The sequence below is a fragment of the Equus caballus genome, chromosome 6, assembly GCF_041296265.1.
Source record: "Equus caballus isolate H_3958 breed thoroughbred chromosome 6, TB-T2T, whole genome shotgun sequence".
Taxonomy (NCBI): Eukaryota; Metazoa; Chordata; class Mammalia; order Perissodactyla; family Equidae; genus Equus; species Equus caballus.
Genome location: NC_091689.1, coordinates 93,885,948 through 93,906,311, shown reverse-complemented (window position 1 = coordinate 93,906,311; position 20,364 = coordinate 93,885,948). Strand labels below are relative to the sequence as shown.

General features: G+C 39.0%; 1 protein-coding gene across 1 annotated transcript in view; it reads left to right on the top strand.

Annotated features, from left to right (window-relative positions):
• The window catches only part of WIF1 (WNT inhibitory factor 1), a 63,527-nt gene that overhangs the window by 31,527 nt on the left and 11,636 nt on the right, over nt 1-20,364 (top strand). Inside the window, exons 3-6 of the mRNA XM_023643951.2 lie at nt 6,803-6,911; nt 15,987-16,127; nt 17,030-17,125; nt 18,326-18,421. Of these exons, the coding sequence (XP_023499719.2) occupies nt 6,803-6,911; nt 15,987-16,127; nt 17,030-17,125; nt 18,326-18,421 (442 nt within the window). The remainder of the gene's footprint in view (nt 1-6,802; nt 6,912-15,986; nt 16,128-17,029; nt 17,126-18,325; nt 18,422-20,364) is intronic.

The window sequence follows — 20,364 nt, the reverse complement described above, 5'->3', positions numbered from 1 at the left end:
ATAAATGTCATTCTGTCCTAAAAAATGTGATGTGCTGAAATACACCACATGTGAATTGCATGGAGAGAACAGGGGATGAGATGCTGATGAAGAATAAATGAGCTGCATGAGTGTAAGGGTAATTACTCATAACAATTCGATAATTAATATTAATAATAATTCAATAATGTTAATAATAATTTAATAGTAATTAAATTATCGTTAAAGAAGTAGCTCTTAACACAATTCTCTCCACCTCCACATAAATGAATACCCAATGACTGCTTCTAAAGCTTTAAGAAAAGAAATATTCAGATATAAATCTTGAGATGAGAAGAAAAGAATAAAATATTTCCTTTCCTTTTTCAGAACTGGCTCTCCCTCTCCCATCTCCTTGAAAACCCCTGCACCTACACTGCTGGTTTATTGGCCCTTCCGCATTCTCCAATAATTATTCTGCCTTAGCAACTAAGGGAAACTTGTAGCTGTGCCCCCAAGTTCTTCCACACTGTTTCTTTTCCATACCTCTTGTTTCGACTATCCCTAGACCCCAGAGTGCCAGCCACATCACTTGTAATGAAGTTTTCTTTCCTGGGTCCTTTAACTTACCCCACCCAATATTACCCAATACTGTCCTTCTTCCTAGCGTCCAATTTTTAGGGTAGCATTGACCTGTGACTTTGCAAATGCTTGAATTAGGGCAGGCTTACTGTGAAGAGGAGGTAGTCGTCCCAGAAGCCCTGGAATAAAGGAGAATGAAGCTTCAGAAGCCCCACTGCTGCCTACGTTGCCCTTTTGATGAAAATTTTGGCAATCTGGTGAAAGCAGTGTGGTGAATAGGGCTGTATTTTGTTGAGAGCCCACTTTGTCTTTAAACTGATACCCTTTTTTTCAGTCTTTAGAAGAACTGAAAAAAACCCTTTTCCATTACCCAATGCTTTGCCTTTCTACTTCCTTGCTACTCCTCTCTTAAAAAATTAAAGTTAAAAAACCCCCGCTTTTGGTTTTTATCTAATACAAAATAGCAATTTTCCTCTCTATTGCATTGCTCCCCCTCATTAGGAATCTTAAGAGACAGTGACTAGCCAATGGTTTGTCAGATAGCCAGTCTGTTTCTGGTTTACATGACCGATGGTGGTTCCAAACCCTAGGAGGAAAAAACGGAAAATGTCTTAGATATTTCAGAGTCATGTGAAGCCAAACCGTGTGATCTCCGGCCAGTTTCAGTTTACAAAACTCTCCTGATCCTGGATGTGTTTACTTGAATTTTCAGTTTTAATATTACCATTATATTCCAATAACTTCACTCCCTCAACCCAGCCCACTGAGTGTGTGGTCTAGGCTAGTGTGTGTAAAAGGGATTACTAAGTCAGAAGAGCTGGGCTGATGGAGATCCTCTCTTTCAACAATGTGCATTCCAATGCCAGTTGAAGCCAGGAGCAGTGAAATAATTCAATAACTACTCTGCATGAGAAGGTGCTTTTCCTTCTTGCTTTTGAAACAAGTTCTTCTTAGAGCCAGTTTCAAAAGAAGGCAGTGAAAAAAGTCATTGTTGATATTGCAGATATGCCATAGTGACATTGCAACTGCCTATTGTAATTTACAGAAAGCAAAATTTATTTAAATTTACAATTTTACAAAATTTATAAACTTTTAAATTTATATAAATTACATGTAATTACAATTATACGTCTGTAACTTATAGAAGAGACCCAAATATGAACCAGAAGAGCATTGGACAAAGTTGTATTTCGGAACTGGACCTTGTCTACGCATCTGCTTACGTTCTTTCTGGGAGCTTCGTTGCCAAGATTTTGTCCCAAAACAAGCGTAAAATAGTTACCAACTACACACAGATTGGCTGGATATCAAATGTCAATGTTCATTGAATTGCTCTGTTTTTTGAAAATGTTCTCTATTCTCTGTGTATGCTATGGTGACTGGCCACACAGCAAAATGAAAGAATCTTTTGACCCATAAAAGTAATTTAGCAATTGCCAAAACAGAAAAGCTGCTGCCTGTCAGTAGAATCAGAGGTTAGGGCCATTTCACCACAACAATGTGCTCTGGAATGCACTACGCTGATGCATCTGGATGCTTCTCAGTAGGTCATTCATTCATTCAGCAAATATTTGTTAAATACCTTGCTTGTGCACAATGCTGAGTGAATCTTCAATAAAGTGTTGGAAAAAAAATATAATGCCATCCTTACCCACAAAGAATCCAAAATGTGTATGAGAATACATGATGTACACAGGTGAAAAGTTTCCTAATAATACATGGAGGTATATGTTTAAGGGTTTAAATCCTACTGCAGGTCAGTATAGGAATAGACATGGCTATGGTATGTTCAGAGCAGGCCGGTTGAGCTCCAGAAGAGGATCCCTATTGGGGAAGAGTAAGAAATCAAGGAAATTTGGAGGCACACTGTGGAGGACACTTAACAGGCTAAAGGCCTTATCCTTGAGATAAGGGGAGACAGGAAAGGATTGTGACATGGCAAAAGTGATGTTTTAATAGATATATTGGTTTAATTATGGCAGGAATTTTAAAGAAGAAGGCAAGAAGACTATGTCAGAAAATGTTAAAATAACGCCAATAGGAGAGAATGAAGGTTGGGTTAGGGTGGAAACGGTGGGGATGAAAGGAAGGAACAGAATCAAAAGAGACTGTAAAAGGAGAAGGATAGGATTTTGGTGTCTGGCTATTGTGAGATGAGGTAGAGGCAAGAAACAACGACTCAGGTTCAGTACGTTTGTTACTGGAAAAATGACAATACTGTTGGCAGATATAAAGAAATCCGGTGGAGAAGCTGGTTTGGGAAGATAAGGAATTTGGTTCCATGCACACAAGCATGGCCATGAGGCAGTGTGAGTGGTTCACGTTGAGCATCATTGCCCAAAAGGAAGTAGTTCAATCTGCAAAGGTGCATGAGTTTTCACAGAACGTAAAGAGAGATGAGCTGAGGCCTGAGTCTTAACGATTTTCTATGATCATGAGCTGTGAGGAGGTGAGGTAATGAGGAAATGTAGGGAAATCAAGACATGGGAAAAGAATCAACAGAATACCACGGAATCCAAGGATAACAAGTTCTGAGTTTGAAGGATGAAATTTTGCAGAGAGGTGACAAGAAAGAATGCTGAGGAAGAATGTCAGTTCTTGCAATTTTGGGTGTCGACATTCAGGTGTCAGATTATTTTAAGCGTTTGGCTTGCTTATTTGTTTTGTTTGAGACTTTAACACTGAACTATTTTCTTGGTTATTTTAGTAGGTTTCTTCTTCTCTTCACATACAGTGTTGGAGATATTTTATGTCCCTTTAGTAATTCTCGTACTCAGTGCCTGGCTATCTGAACACACTTGTACACTATAATAATAGTAGATTGTTATGAGTATTAAATGAACAGCAGTTGAGTATAGAAAACACTCAACAACAATGATTTGTAAATTTTTAAACCTTAAGGCATCTGTATGTTTTGTATCTGTAAACCACCTGAAATTTTCTTTGGGACAAACATGATAGTGTTATTGTTTTAGTGTTCTCCCATAAGCACGTAGGTCAGCATCGAGATACATGAAGTTAAAAGAGGTTTGAGAGCCATGGTTTTATGAAGAACCTTTGATTCTGAACTCAGAGGCTCCTATAATTATTGTGCTTATTAGATTAAGAACACACCATAAACCCAGAACTTCAAAGGTAGAAAAGAAATGGTTTTGCTCCATTCCTCCCAGTGGTTAATGCAATTCTCTGCTTCCTTTCTCTATGTCTACCCAAAAAAGACTGCTGGAATGAAGCCCTCATGAGTTGTTTCATTTTGTTGTTTAAATGATGTCTTCATCTCTAAATGATGTGTTCATCTCTTCTGAGGGGAACAACCCTAATATTCAGCCAAGTCACTTGGAAGCAAGTTAAATGGCCCCAGCACTCCTCTCTTGATAATATTTGGGTGTCTTTTATACTGCTCCATGAAAAGAAAATTTACTGCATGGCAAACCAGGCCAGCAAGATTTTTCAGCAACTTAATTTAGAAGTGAATTATTCTCCTGAATAGACTCATTCTTTGTTTGAATACAAGGCAGTCTTTTCATGTGTTTCCCAAATACGCACCCTACTTACTTCTACCTGAGCTTCCATTGGTGTCATTTAATGAAACAAAATGTACTTTTCCTAATGCAGGTTTCATGCTCTCCAATATGCCACCTCCCTGTTACAGCTCGTCCTCTGAGTTCCTTTTATCGAAGTAATAAATCTACGATTTGTGAAGCTTGTTCCCAAACTTTAAAGCTAGCTCTCTGTTCTCTTTGGCATTGAATTTAGGTTTTATTTGCTCCCAAATAAGTTTTTCCAGTGGAATGGTTTGGGACTAAGGATATTTATTATCTTATAAATAAAGTAAAAACAGAAAGTCCTGTCTAGAAGTTAGAATATGACATTGTAAATCTATCACTTATTTCATCAGCCATTTTCTATGACTTTGAGGAAAATATTTTAGCCCTTAGGTTAAATGAGTAATATATGTCATCTCTACCTCATGGTGATGATAATTTATTTGTAGAAATATTTTTGTGGTATTGGTGGTTTGGGTAGATCTCTTTATAATAACAAAGTGAAACTTGAAAAGAAGTCAGGGTCAAGATCAGAGACAAGGAGTTGGTCAGTTTCTAACAGGTTTTCAAGTTGGAATTTTTAAGAAGGCAATGAAAACAATACATGGACAAACTTCTTTTTAAAAAATATACCAAGTAGGAAGGAAATTATGTATTTCAGAGATTACAGCATCATTCTTGTTTTCAAAAAGAAAGACGAACAAATGAAAAAAGGTTTTCTCTGGCAACTCCCTTTTGCTAGTAAAATCCAAGCAAGAAACGGTTTGGACCAGTACCTGCCCTGTGATACAGTCTTGAATTGCAGTAGAAAACCGTGATGTTTACTGATTCTCAAGGAAATCAAAGAGATACCTTAAAACCTCTACTGTGAATTTGTTATTGATAAGATCATTTTGGCTGTCCAGAGAAGTCCTTAAACCCAGCAGAATCATGTTGAGCAGTCATGCCAACGCAAATGATAAACTCTGATATTAAATATAATGAAGTCCATGTTTCCTGACCTACTTTATGGAGCCATACTCAAAAAATCTTCCTCAGCAAAAAAAAAAGCAAAATATTTTGAAGGAGACATTCAGAAGCTACTTTAATACTGAATGTTGTTTTCCTGAAGCATGAGAAGACATGCAAGAGATTTAAATCAAATTGTTACATGAGCACTGCCACATTACAAAAAAGTGCAAGAAGGATATTCCACCTATGAGTAGAGAGTTAGTTGTTGGTTTTCCTGCAAGGACAGAAATAGTGTTCTCTTTGTCAAAGGCATTCATTCCAAGTTGAATGACCCTTCCTGATGACACTCCTTTCATCAGACATCTTACAGTCCTCTGCCTTCCCTTGGACAAGGTAGCAATTGACTGACTTATGACCCCTTATCCTCAAGGCTCTCCTAGTGAATGAATTTAATAAAATTAATTCACGAACTCTGCTACCCACCTAGGGAACCCTTCACAGTGGTTTTCTGGAACCACGCCACAACTCAAAGAAGGGACTTTCATCAATAAAGGTGCTCCTTTTGGTCTAGTGACGCCAGGAAGTGTTTCTTAACTCATGGCAAGTGTAGACGATGTCCCTACAGCAGCTGAGATCGCCCCTTTGCATTATCATCCTCATAGGAAGTCCTTGATGCCTGATACATTGATCCCATGACTTAACGCAGAAAGTTGGTGAATGTCCACCATGTAAATCTTAATGTCTTCCACGTTGGAAAATAAATTTTATACTGTATATAAGAAAGGCCATATTATTTTTTAAACCTCTTTCTAGCCCATGTTTATGTAATTAATATAGTTAATCAACCCATCCAAATCCTGAATTTCTCTACAGATAATGCAGAATCACTCAACTTGCCTAACTATCATTTTGGCATCTGCACTATTAATTGATTGTTCTTTATTCCTAAGCAAGAACACGTTGTTTCCTTCACAGTCCCTTTTAATAACCCAGTTGGGGATCAGTTAAGCATCAAAGCTCTGCAGAGAGATTATGCGTCACCACTTTCAGTATTTCATTGCTGTTCAAGGAGGAGGAATCATTTTCTCAACTAGACTTAGTGGGAAAATGAAAATGTTTACAATGTAAGGTTTTATGGCTTGTTGTCATATTGTGCTAGTGGTTTTTGCATTTTTAGGCTTTTCTCCCTATAATTAAATTGAGACCCTAAATATAAACCTTTCAAAGCGAATGAGACTGAGAAATGAATGTTAACAGCAAGATCATTAAATTTTGGACTTTATCTTCTTTTGCCAGTAGATTGCTGCTTTAATTATCTCTTTTTTATTAGAGCATTCCAAATTCTGATCAAAAGATTCATTTCAGATTTGAAAAGAATTAAGGAATGACCCAAGAAGCTGAGATGGATTTTCTAAGGGCTAGTTGATCATTGTCTTGACATCGCTTGTTTCCTTAAGAGCATTTTTCTCAATCCTTTTAAGAGACAGCAACTAAATAGTATCGTTTAAGCTAAAGAGCTTCCTTGTAGATATTTTGGATGCTTGTTACTAACGTTTTTTTAAGGATCACTTCTTTCTAGAGAGCCTAATTCTAGAGTTCTAAAACCCAGAAGGGTGAGTTACGCCTCACGTCGTATTTTAGATGACGCGTGCTCCAGAGTTCCTGCAGTGAAAAATGTCACCCCCATCAGAGGGATGATGAGCTGAGCACTGCCTTCTCCCTCACGGTGGTCACCGCGGTCCTGATTGTCAATCCTTTTGTTGTAGGCAGAATACTTCTATGAATTCCTGTCTTTGCGCTCCCTGGATAAAGGCATCATGGCAGACCCAACCGTCAATGTCCCTCTGCTGGGAACCGTGCCTCACAAGGCATCAGGTGGGTGGTCTTCGCCTCAGAGAAAGGTTTACACTGAAAATGGAATGGTGGTAGAAATAATATTTAAGAGCCAGATGTTAGCCATCAGAGGGATTATGGCATGTTTTTCTGAAGAGGTCTGCTTATTTTAAGGCAGCTCAGTTGTTATATCCCTGTATCTTTGGGGCAAAAGATTAGGAAGGGAGTGAAGAAATGGCAGTTTTATAATTTCCTAAAAACTCTGGATAACTCCAGTTCAGAAATGGTTTCAGATTTAAACAAGAAAGGAAGAAAATAAGCAGATGAGATATATCTGGCTATTAAGGGTGGATTAATGTAGTGCACACAAATGTGGCAAAGATAAAAAGGCAAATGGGATAAGTCAAGAAAAACTTCCCCCGGATGAGCATTGTATTAAATAAGAATGTAGAGAAGAGAAGAGACATGGAAAAGTGGGAGAAAGGAGTTCAGACTTTCAGAGCTAATCATCCTTCTTGCTAAGAGAATAATAGTATTGTATGTGATATTTGTTTAGAACTTTTCATCTTACAAAGTGCCCATTCATGCATTATCTAGTTTGAGTTATGGGAGGGAGTCAAGGCCAGCATTACAGCTCCATTTTACAAATTAGAAAATTCAGACTTATGGAGTTTACCTTTCCCACAGTCATATATTACTCGTAAGCAGTAGAGCTGAGACTCAACCCAGGTTTTATGACTTTTAGAAAAATCCAGAGATCACTTTATGTTAACATGTTCAAATATTTCCTTCTAGTCCATGAATCTATATCTTTACATAATGGTGGTGACATTATATGTTTGGTTTTGCTTCATGATATTTTTGCTCTTAACATTTTAGCATAAACATTTTCCGATGTCATTATAGATTTTTCCAAAAGTTGTTTTTAATGCCCTTATAATATTCCATTTTATGAACATCCCATAATTTATTTACTCATGCCCTTATTGTGTGTTACATAGATTGTCTTGAGGGTTTGCATACTAGAAATATGACAGTAAACATCCTTTTTAAAGGATCCTGCTTGTCTTCCTTACCGTGACCACCAATGCAGGGCCCACAATGGAGCAGGCACTCAGAAAATACTGAACTGGATTAATGTGTATGTCAAACTTGTGGAGCTTATCTCAGTAATTTGTTAAAATATATTCTTAGAAGTAGAATTATTGTGTCAAAGGATATGAACTATGAACTTTTAAAAAGGCTCTTAGAACAAATTGCCAAAATGCCAGGTTACTCTCCACAAAGGCTGTGCCCGTTTGTTCCCTGGCTAGCAGTGTGGGGGGCGCCCGGCTTACTGGTCCCTCCTCAGCATAGGTTATTAATCGTGTTATCTGCTTTGCTGCCTTAAAAAGTGAAAAGTGCTTTCTCACTGTTCTTTTCATATGATTTATTTTATTCCTATTGAGATAAGAAATATTGTCTTATGTCAGACAATGTAAAATGTCTGTATACCATGCTCATTTTTACATTGAAGTAATCACATTCTTTTATTGATTTTCAAAGCTCACTATATATTAAATATTTACCTCATAGCAATTTTTTAATTAAATAATTTTTGGGGGGTATGCAGAGGCTTTAAAATTCTCTGTGGTCAAAGCTATCTTTTCCTTTGTGTTTTTTTCCCATTACTTTTATGCTTGGAAATTAATTCCTATACTAGAGACCCATTAAGTGATAACTTACACACGCTTCTAGTATTTTATAAAAACTTATTTTAGCAATAGTGTGAGTTGGGCTCTAACCTGAATTATTTTTCTGAGTCGTCAAGTTTTCCTATCTGAGACACTGAGTTGATTCAAGACTTCCTCTTTATTTCACGTGAAGTTCTTCTTCACACAGGCTTTGTTTTAGAGTTTGCTGTTTGTACTCATACTGTAATATTTGTAGTTTTATAATACTTTAAAATAACTGATAACATAACCCTGTCTCTTGTTTAAAAAAAAAACAAAACTAATCTTATTCTTCTACAGGAACATTAGAATAATTTTGTCAGATGTCACCTGAAACTCTCATTAGGAGCTAATTTAAATCTGTGAAAGAACCAGGAAGTCAGGCACCTGTACAAAGTCCATTTTCGGGTTGTGGTTATTTACTACTTCCAGTGGCTCTGCACTGCCACATCCCAGCACTGTCAGAGTTGGGAACTAACTAAGCACGGAGTTTTTCTAATTTCGTGGCATGAAGGCCAGTGCGGGTGTGGACAGGAAGATGTGAATTTGAGTTTCTCTTAGGTCATTTCAGTGCTGCAGGTCTGATTCGCAGCTCTCACAGAAGATTTGCTTCCAATCCAGATGAGTTTGGGGGCCTAGGAAGCGCCTGTGAAAGAATGAGGCCTTGGATTCTGTTGGATTCTGGAGACTCATTCCCCTGTGATTTGTAGCCCCAAGGATAAGGATATCCCATTCCAGAGACAGGGATATGCCAGTTCTACTCGGATGGCATAGCTGGGGCTTCACCGTATCATGAAGATAAGAAAGACACTCTGACCACCAAGTTCTTGGGATATAGCCATTACTCAGTCTATGCCATGTCACATGGTGTTCCTTTTTAGTTGAAGATGATTTTCTACCAAATTTGTCCTGATCATATTTTTTTCTCTCTTTTTTTTTTTGTGGAAGCAATAGGAATAAAACAAATACATAACTTGTCTCTCAATTTCCATTTTATATTTTTGAATATGTTCCTTTGTCTTTTTCTGATTATTAAAAGAATGCAAACTCATTGTAACCCATTAAAATGCATTAATTAAATTAATTACACAATAACACTTGCTCAACTTCCAATAAATCTTGAATCTTTGGATTTCTAACTTAAAGCTTGTATCCTAAGCTTTATTCACTTTTTGTGTCTAATGAGGAAAGCTTACTGAAATCCTACTTTTTAGGATATCAAAAAAATAAGATTTTGAATATATGATGTGAGACTATTTTAACAGATCATGTTTAGATAAAAATATCATTTTCTAGAAATTTGGAATCTTTATAAATAATAAAATTTAGAGGGAAAATTGAATGATGCTTTGGGCAAAGTGAGATTAAAAAAAACAAGCCTTCTCTGGGACGAGGTGACTTACGCACGTGTGCGTTCACGCGCATGCTTGCACACACACACACACACACACACACCCCTTCTGCATGTACAGCTCCACCCCCCACACATCGGTTTTGGGAGGCAGATGTAGGGTTTGTCTGCAGAAATGCAGGTGCAAGACATTTATGGGAATTTTAGCCCATTGCAGGGCAGTTGTTCATTAGCCTCATTAGCTCAGTTGCCACAGTAGGAGCAGTGAGGGTACCTTGAATTATTAAAAAGTAACCAAATCAGTGTGTCTTTGCTCCTAAGCATTCAGGTAGCATTCATTATTCTACTGGGCTGTTTTATACCCCCAAGCTGCTAAGCTGTTCTTTTATCCCACAGACTCCTATATGCCCAAAGATTGCATGAAAAAAGAAAACTCTTGATCTTTAACGGTTATGAAGTGCCTGCCTTCTGGCATCTGAAGAGAGCAAAAGCAGGAACTACAAACTGCGGGCTGGGTCAGTAAAATCACTGAGCTGGACAACAAAAAACAGTTTCCCTGCAGCCCAGCTTTATCTCTGAACAGTCTGCATCTGTCCTACCAGGAAAGCAGCAGAGCAGCGGTGTTTCTCCACCAGGACTTGCAGGAATCCGATGTCTAGAGATGTTTCAGTAGGTGCCAGTGGTGGAAGGACCATTTTCTTCTTAGTGACTCCAGTCCTTAACAGAATGTGAAGCCCAGAGTGGTGCTCAGTAGTATATGCTGGGAGAGTGAATGGCTGTCAGCACAGCTTGGAGCACTGATGACAGTTTGTGGCGGATGACTTATAATCGTGCAGCGGTTTAGAATCATGTGATTTTGAGGGTGAGCGCTGGCCCGCCTTTCTCATCTCTGCCCTTGTTGTAAGGGCAGTGGGTCGCGTGACCGGGAGCTGAGGCTGTATGAGCACCATGCCCATCTCAGAATGGAAGAGGTGTTTAATCAAAATATCTACTTCTATATCAGAGTGAGTTTATGTGCAATCAATTGCACTTCAGTATGCACTCGATTGCCATGTGAGCTGTGTTCAGGCTGCCTTCGTTTTTCCAACTTGTTTTAATTTATCTCGGTTTAGATTACACAATCTGGACTGCCCTATAATTCATAGCATCTGGCCTAATTTCATCTAGCTTTTGGCAAAAGTGCCTCTCTACTCTTATGTTTATTGTTGCAGAACACAATGTAGCTTTCACGTTTCTGTTCTTCCTTGGAGGTGGAGAGCCTGTGCTTTTTCTGCCTTCCGTGTCTCTTTTTCCTTGTGCGTGTGTTTTTCTGAGTGGGTATTATTAATATTTTATTCTCTGTATCTCCCACTGTCTATGGTGAATTTCTCTCTTTCTGTGTATGTGTGCAGTTGTGCACGTGTATGTGCAAGTGTGTGCCTGAGTGTATAAATGTCTGAGTGTGTCTCCCCTAATACTTTGTGTCCATCAATGCCTAGTTTGTGACACACAATATCCAAGGTGCTGAGATTACAAAAACAAATAAGATATGGTCCTTGCCTTTGAAAATCTCATCCTTAGCAAAGGATGCAGAATCCTAATTAAATCATTATACTGGAACGCCACCATATATGATGAGGTGTTTGTGAAATATATAAGTGGAATGATTTATGTGGGGGGTGTTAGGGAACGCTACCGAGAGCAAGTGGTCTTTAATTTTGGTCTTGAAAGGCGAGTGGGAGAACACTGGGCAGAAAAGAGGAGGAAGAATATTCCAAGAGCGGGCGGGGTGTGCAGTCGGGGCATCATGGACGTGCACATGTTTGGGCACTGAAAGAAATCTCGTTTGGGTAGAGCACAGTTTTCACAAAAGTCGTTTACTGAAGATGAGCCTGCCTAAAGGCAGGTTTGGTTTTTTTAAAGCAAAATTCTTTGAAAAAATTTAAAAGATGTTTAGTTATAATTGTTATTACTTGAATGGTCTTAGAGATGAAATTTATAAGCAGAAAGGAGGACAAGTAGAGTTTGCACAAAAGGAAATAAAATTTCCATTTCATGTTTTAAAATTGAAAGATAAAGTGTACTTAGTTTAATTTACACATCTTTCATTAATTTCTACTTTTATTTTAAAAGTTAATTCATTGAGACTCATAAACTAGGTACCTCCTAACTTCTAAACTTTATTTCCTCGTTCCTTCCAAATCATCCTATGATAGGGTTCAGACCATAATGATGGTTATATGCCTCCTGGTTCTAAAGGGGTAGATATATGTGCGTAAAACTTTCCCACCTGGACTAAGGGAGTTTTTGATGTGTTCATTTTTAACTTGAAGTTGAATTTGTCAGGTTGGAATTATAAATATATAAGTAAAATAAGCACAATTTTAAACCTAGAGTGGGTTAGATCTTTAAAAGATGAAGAAGGAGGGGCCGGCCCAGTGGTGCAATGGTTAAGTTCGCACGTTCTGCTTCTCTGCGGCCCGGGGTTTGCCGGTTCGGATCCCGGGCTCAGACATGGCACCCCTTGGCACGCCATGCTGTGGTAGGCGTCCCATGTATAAAGTAGAGGAAGATGGGCACAGATGTTAGCTTAGGGCCAGTCTTCCTCAGCAAAAAGAGGAGGATTGGCAGCAGCTAGCTCAGGGCTAATCTTCAAAAAAAAAAAAAAATTAAGAAGGAAAATATTTCATATTAATGTTAATTGAACATAATTTTAGATTAGTAAAATAATTGTTAGGGATAGCTTTTCTGTTACGAAGAAGATGAAGATGCCACATCTTTAGTTAGCTCCAAGATTGCCTGCAGTTTTTCTATTCAAAAATATAACAGACTTGTTCTCCCTTTTGCATTTGGCGTAATTTGGTATAACTAGCTGTGTGTATGAGTGCTTTGATAAGATTTTTTTTTAGATGAAAGACGTATTTGATGGTGAATGACAACATTACATTTTCCTTTAAACTTTCAAATAACAGAACTTTTCACATAAAAAATTTTCTAAAGAATTATTTTAATAGTCTTATTATTAGTCTTATGGCCAAATGAGGAAACTGAGACCCAAAGATGTTAACTAAACTACCCTGAATCAATGGGTCATAACAAGTACAATTGCCTCCCTGATCCTTGTTTTTTTGTTTGTTTGTTTCTTTTTTTTTTGGAGGAAGATTAGCCCTGAGCTAACATCTGCTGCCAATCCTCCTCTTTTTGCTGAGGAAGATTGGCCCTGAGCTAACATCTGCACCCATGTTCCTCTACTTTGTATGTGGGACGCCTGCCGCAGCATGGCTTGACAAGCATTATGTAGGTCCATACCGAGGATCCAAACTGGCAAACCCTGGGCCACCAAAGTGGAGCGCGCGAACGTAACTGCTGTGCCCCCAGGCCAGCCCCCCGATCCTTGTTTTAAGCATTAGATGCTATTTCCAGCAGACAGTTATGCCCCTGTTGTGAAGTTAATATGTAGGCAAATTGAAGTTAGATTATAAAAGTTGATACCCAAAGAATCCAGGAGTTGCAAACCCAAAACAAACACGGCAGCTACTTCCAATTCTAATTTAAGTCTGTGGTTTTAAACATATGTCAATGTTTATTTTATTTTTCTAGATTTTCAAATGATTAAAATATTTTATAATCATAGCATGTCTTCGAAATAAATCACTGAAACACAAGTGCCACAAGGGGCAGGGGGTTTATTTGTCTTGTTCTCTGAAGTGTCCCCAGTGCTTAGAACAATGGTTGACACATAGAACCACTCCATAAATATTTACTGAATGGTTGAACTCTTTGTATTTTGACTCAAATTTGTATTTAACCATTTAAAGGGAAAAATTCATCCTGAAAACCCTAAAGAAAGTTACTTATGGTGTGCTTTCCTCATTCAGCTTTCTTTTGGACCTTGTGTTCTTGTTTTCCTTCCCTGGGCTTGTCCAGAGCCGTATTTTTTAGATCGCCACAAGCCAGGGAACTCTGCACATCTCTTTACTTCCATTGACTTAGAGGCTGTGTTCGCAAATCACAGACTTTTACGTGAGCCTCCAAACCCTCCAGAAGCACCCTGATGACTGGAGCATGCACAGAGTCATCATTTAACCAGATTTGTAAATGGTTTGCTTTTAGCACATCTGAAAACATGGGCAAACTAGTAACTGTTATTTACTGAATTTTCCACACATATAAGACATTTTTTGATTTTTAACATTCAAGATACGTTTTGAAATTTGACAATGCTGACAAACAGAAATGAAGATAAGTTTACTTACAAGCATCTTCTCTTCCTTTCCAAGATTCTGAAAGCTAAAGTAAAACCGAAGTGCCTTTTTAAAAGAATTAGGTGGGCTGCAAAGTGGCGGCTGAATAAAGTCCAGGAAAAAGATACATCTGGAAAATGATGATTTAGATGATGACGTGGTGAGGAAGATTCTGAAAGTTCTATCTTTAACTATCCTTTCAGTTTCTTCCATCTTTTTATGCCTCAGGGCAATTATTGGCCTACCCATTCCTGCACAAGATTCATGAGAAAGATAAATGAAATTTTATAGGTGAACGAAGTGAAAATGCATTGGAAGAATTAACAATGGAAAGACATTATTTGTGAGCTCCTTCACTTCCTTCAGAAATGGAAATCCCTACAACAGACTTTTGTGTTTTGTCAATTGGTATTTTCATATGTAAGATTTTGTTAACCCAGGGCTTTCAATGGGAACAATTTTTCTTTGGAACTTCAGGCACAGTTTTGCTTTTCTCTCTCTTTTTATTTCTGTTAAAATATCTGTGTTTCCTTTTCGTCGTTTAATTGGTTATTTGTAGTGCTTAGATCTCAAGATTCAGGAGAGCTGGAAACCCATGCTATTTTGAGAATGGCCCAGTAATGAACACTGACAATGCCAAGGCCTTGAGAGGGTTTTTGGTTGGCAGGCACGTTAAGAAGATTCTGTGAGCAGTTTGTGTGTAATGCCTTATGGAAAAGAGCAGACCAGTTTCCAGCTCATTTCTTCCTATAAACCTAGGGGAAGGGTTTATGAAAACTCTAAAATGAAAGGATTTTTCTTGGCTTGGTATAATTTTCCCAAGCTTGGCAGTAACCATAACAAAATGAAGCAAAATTCTATGTGTATACCTATTAGCAATATTTCTTCCTATTCGTAAGGAAGAACTAGGGTCTAGTGGATCAGCCAGATGAGTTTTCCCCAGTGGATATGTTATGATAATCCAGCGAATTTTAGAAACTTACATAATTGGTCTCTCAGCCGATGACTTGAGCCAATTTCCACCCAATGATTTGTGGCTATACTGCAGCCACACTCTCTCTGTACAGCAACATCATTAGTTCCCACACTTTGTTAGTCAACACCTACACACCCCAGGCAATCCTCACACTCTCACACAGAAAAGTGGCTCCTCTTCAGGAACCTAACCATTAGATATAAGCCTATCATGGGCTTATTTCACCGCACAGAACTCTCTTCTGCATCCCCAAGATGTGGACACTTCTCAATACATATTAACATATAACCTGAGCAAACATTAACTTCAATAACTCAGTCCAATGACTGGAGTCTAGTCTGAGTTGTAGAATATTCCCAAAGAAAATATTTTGTCACTTTCAAGCACACAGAGTAAAAATAAACCAGCGGGCTATTGCTTATAGGGGTTTATTTAACGTATTTTGAAATGTTGATTTTTTTAGCTCTTTTTGGATTCTATGGAGGCTGGTAAGAGTGCCCACAGAGTTTCTTTCTCTTATTAGTAAATCTGTACTGCCTATTTGTACCTTTAATTGTCAGAGAAAATCTTTTTTTCAAGATAGTGCAAGCTCAGACTATGCACAAACTATCCCAATTCCATATTAGTAGAGTACAAATGAATGAGGGTCATTATTCTTTCTGCACCCGGTGTAATGTACAAGTTCTGTGGAGAATGACGAGATGATCAGAATTCTGTTCCTATTCCAGTGGACACATTAGAATGTCACATAATGACATGTGAACATTTTCGCTTTGTTCTTTCTGTCTCACCAAGATTTCTGCAAAACTGGAATCGACTAGATAAACTGTTCCTCCATACTTTCTTTTTCTTTAGTTGTTCAAGTTGGTTTCCCATGTCTTGGAAAACAAGACGGAGTGGCAGCATTTGAAGTGAATGTGATTGTAATGAATTCTGAAGGCAACACCATCCTGCAGACGCCTCAGAATGCGATCTTCTTTAAAACATGTCAACAAGGTAATCAGTGACAGGGATTTAAGAGAAGGCTCTTATGGCTTACAGGTGTGATTTGGGCAAAAAATTATAGAGAGTTAGAGAATTTTTTTGTATAATTGTAACCATAACAACGGGAGGACGGGCTGGTAAAAATGGGGTCCAATAACAGTACTAAGACACACTTCCTCTGCTTTGACCCCGCCCACAATTTTAGGAACTCCAATTCCCCTTCAAAATGCCCTGTTGTCTGCCTGTCTCCTTCCCCTCCTCCAACACCGTCTTTGGGAGTCCCCACCCTCATAGCAAGGTGGCCAGTCTTTACCAGAAACTGCCACCTGTAAAGGCAGCACTCCCCATTCTGCCTGCAAAAGCTGGGTGCTGCTGACTCACGGAGGACAGTGTGCCACCATCATGCCCCCATCCCTGCAAGGCAAAGGCGCTCACCACCATGCCCCAGGTACCCATTTAAGCGTGCAGACTTGGCTCCTTTCCCATCCTGACACAAGCTTGTCCAGCACAGAATTTAAGCTCTGGAGGCTCAGTGCTCTAAGGATGTGCCGAAAGGTCGTTCCACCCTCGGAAAGGGAATAGTGAGGGCAGTATCATTCCTTCTGTTTCAGCGTGAACTTAAGGAGGTCCAGTAGATTGATAGGTGGGGTGAAGGCAGAATAAAGCTGGTTTGCCTTCCTCCATGAGTCCCCTACCCCTGGAAGTAGGATTGACAGAGGCAAAATCCTAGCTTGGTGCAGACTTAGTAAAGTATAAGTGGTATAGAGAGAATGAGGTAGAAGTGTCCGTATTCAATAAATTAGGATAATTGGCGCACTGGGGAAAAAGTGAGCACCAAGGTCTTCATGCTTGCTGTTAATTCACCCAACGTGACGTCAAAGGTGTCCATATAAACTTGTTTCTCTTTGGTGAAGCGGAATGCCCAGGAGGGTGCCGAAATGGAGGCCTTTGTAATGAAAGACGCGTCTGTGACTGTCCTGATGGATTCTACGGACCTCACTGCGAGAAAGGTAAAGAACAGAGACGGCCAGCGCCCCCTGCTTGCTTCCTAAAGAAACGGATGTCGCACAGGAGACCCACATGTATTTTTAACACATCCCCTCAAATTATTTTTCTGGTCACATTATGAAGATTGGTGAAATCTTAAAAAGCCACAGAAGAGCTATTGGAAAGTATTTCTTCTAGGAGTGGTTTTCTGTTAAATCCAAGATGTGGTGAGGGGGCCGGAGAACTTGGCACAATGTCTTCATTCTTTGTGGCCACTCTCCCGCTCCCCCACTCCCAAAATTCACTATTATTTACACTATGATTTGGCATGATCTTATGAATGTTTTGAAGTATTTTTCTTCCACTTAAGTTGGTGTTTAAAAACTAGTGTTATGATTGATTTAAAAGTATCTGCTCCAATTAAAAGTAGCTTGATTCACAGTTAAGTGTACACCTGAGTTATGAAGTTGCTATAAGGCAAAAAAAAAAAAGGATGAAAACCATTTGTGCAGTAAGTACATCCATTTCAATGAAATTACTATTGAGAAAGTTATATAAAAAAAGAGATAAACAAGGGGCCAGCCCCATGGCCAAGTGGTTGGGTTCATGTACTCTGCTTCGGTGGGCCAGGGTTTCACCACAGCACCGATCTTCGAGCCATGCTGAGGCGGCATCCCACACGTCACAACTGGAGGGACCCACATACAAAAATACACAACTGTGTATGGGGGGGAGGGGCTTTGGGAGAAAAAGGAAAAATAAAATCTTAAAAACAAAAAAGAGAGATAAACAAGAAAATGTGTATTAACCACAAGATGCTTAAATACTAAGCTTATTTGACCAGAGTGGGCAAAATATTTTCCATCTTCAAGAAATAAGAATTTTTCTTGTTTGCATTTATTTTGGTATTAGGGGATAAGGGAAATAGGGCAGGAAAAAATATTTACAGTCTTCAGAAGACCACATCTTAGTCAAAATGATGATTCTGGGCAAATTATACTCTGTGGTCAATGGAGCAATTCCAAAATTGTCTTCTATGAAGTTGGTTAAAAAATAGCCTGATTTACAGCACAAAAATAATTTTTAATATAGCACACTTGTATCTCTAAAGAGTGACTGACTATTTTAGAATCAACCACAAAGCTTGAAAACGTAGATCTGTTTCCAAAGTGGTCTTGCTCCAAAACCCTATTTGGCCTTAATCGGAGTTCTCTCTCTGTTAGCCCTGTGCGTGCCCCGATGTATGAATGGCGGGCTCTGTGTCACTCCGGGTTTCTGCATCTGCCCGCCTGGATTCTATGGAGTCAACTGTGATAAAGGTAACAGTTTCTTTTTAAGAACAAGGTTCTACTTACTTTTTAAATGTTTGGTTAAAAGAAGTACATTTAATGTATCATCACTCTTTGTAACAGCTCTGTAAATAAGTTGTATCGTTTAGCTGGCTGCTATAATAACTTTAACCCTAAATTTGAGTGTAGTTTAACACAGTAGAAGTTTCTTTTCACTCGCAGAATGCTCCGGTGCAGGAACACGTGGTCAGTGGGCAGGCAGCTCTTCTCCATGCAGTGACTCAGGGGCCCCCGTGCCTTTCATCTGTGGCCCTGCCTAGAGCTTTAGAGTTCTCTGGATCCAGCTGATAAGCAGAGAAAGAGAGACTGGAGTAGGCAAACTGCCTGGAAAAAAAAGGCCCTGCTCCAGAAGTGACCCACAAAACTTCCACACCTATTGCATGCATAGGAATTAGCCTCATGCTCCTACCTGGATGCAGGAAAGAGAAATGTCATCCCTGGCTGGACAGCTGTCTCCCGCTGACAATTTTATGGGACAGGAGCATGGATTTTTGTGAACAGCTAGGTGCCCCTGCAACATGGGGTTTTGGTATGTCCTAAATCAGTTTTATGGGTGAGCTTCTAAGACTGAAATGAAACAAGCTGCACCAGGTTGCCTGATCTGGAAGTTCCCTGGCCCTCAATTCAAGACTCTCCTCACAGATCACATCCCTGAGAGATCGGGTTCCTCCTTCCTGTAATACGGCATCATGGCCAGACTCTACTCTCAGAAAATAGATTCAAACTTGGCTCTAAAATATTACTGAAGGAGTCATACTCTTTACCAGATACCTGTCTATTTTGCCCCGTTCACATCTTTTATGAAAATGTAAATAATATCCTTCAAAGTGTATGTATTTAATAAAATTATCCTTGTGTCAAAAATGCTAATGGCATGAGTAGAGCACTGTTTTTTTAAGTAAATATATCCCTCGAAATAAAACGATGTGTTATTTTTGAGAAGTGTCTCTTTAGTGATAATGCAGTTAGCACCAAATAAGATTGAAATGAGCAACTTTTAAAAAGAAAGAAAAGCCAAAGGAAAGAGCCCTTAGCATGAGTCAGAAGAATAATTTGAGGTTGCCTGCTGTTTTATCATGCACAAAGTAATTTCCTACAATTACCTGATGTTACTCTCAACAACTGTTTGAGATGTGTCGAGTTTGATTCATCTCATTCCCAGGTAAGCAAAACGAGGTTTGTAGAACTCGGGTAGCTTGACCCGCCCTCACATCTTCCACTGTGCCGTGTGGCCACTCAGGCTGCCCTCGTCAGTCCCAGTTCCTCCACGAGAGACTCTCTGTCTGGGCAGATAACTTCATCTCCCTGTGGGTCACGCTTTTCCCATCTCCAAACTGGAAATTAAGCCCTTCACTCCTCGCTCCCCACCCTCAAGCTAATTGAGATAATACGTGAGAGCATCTCTTCCTTTTATTTTTAAGTGATCCCTTAAACGATAGCATTGGCTTAAAAACAGTTTTTAAAATTTCTATTCATAAAGGTGAACCACTAGTGACACTGCTAATAATTAACAGCTTAACAGCCACTGAGTAAAACTCGTTATGATGAAGCTTCTTTTTAATTTGTTTAAATTTAGCATACAGCATCTCTGCTATTTCAAAATTGGGTAATTCTTGAAGCAGAATTATCTCATGTTATCTTGAAACTATTAGGAAATAGAGCAAATCCTTCAGAGATTTGGATGAAGAACTCATGTATTAAACAGGCTTAAAGAAACCATTTGTGAGGCCTGCTAACGTAGACGTGGCCATTTTGGTGTAGTTTGCACAAGGAAACGTCAGCTGCAGTGCGTTTCTAATGCCGTGGCGTCACAAGCACTGCCTGGTCGCTGTTGAAGGAAAACATCCATGTGTACTTGAGTACATTTTACATTTTGTAATATTCTACCTTTCAGATGAAAGATTTTCCTACTT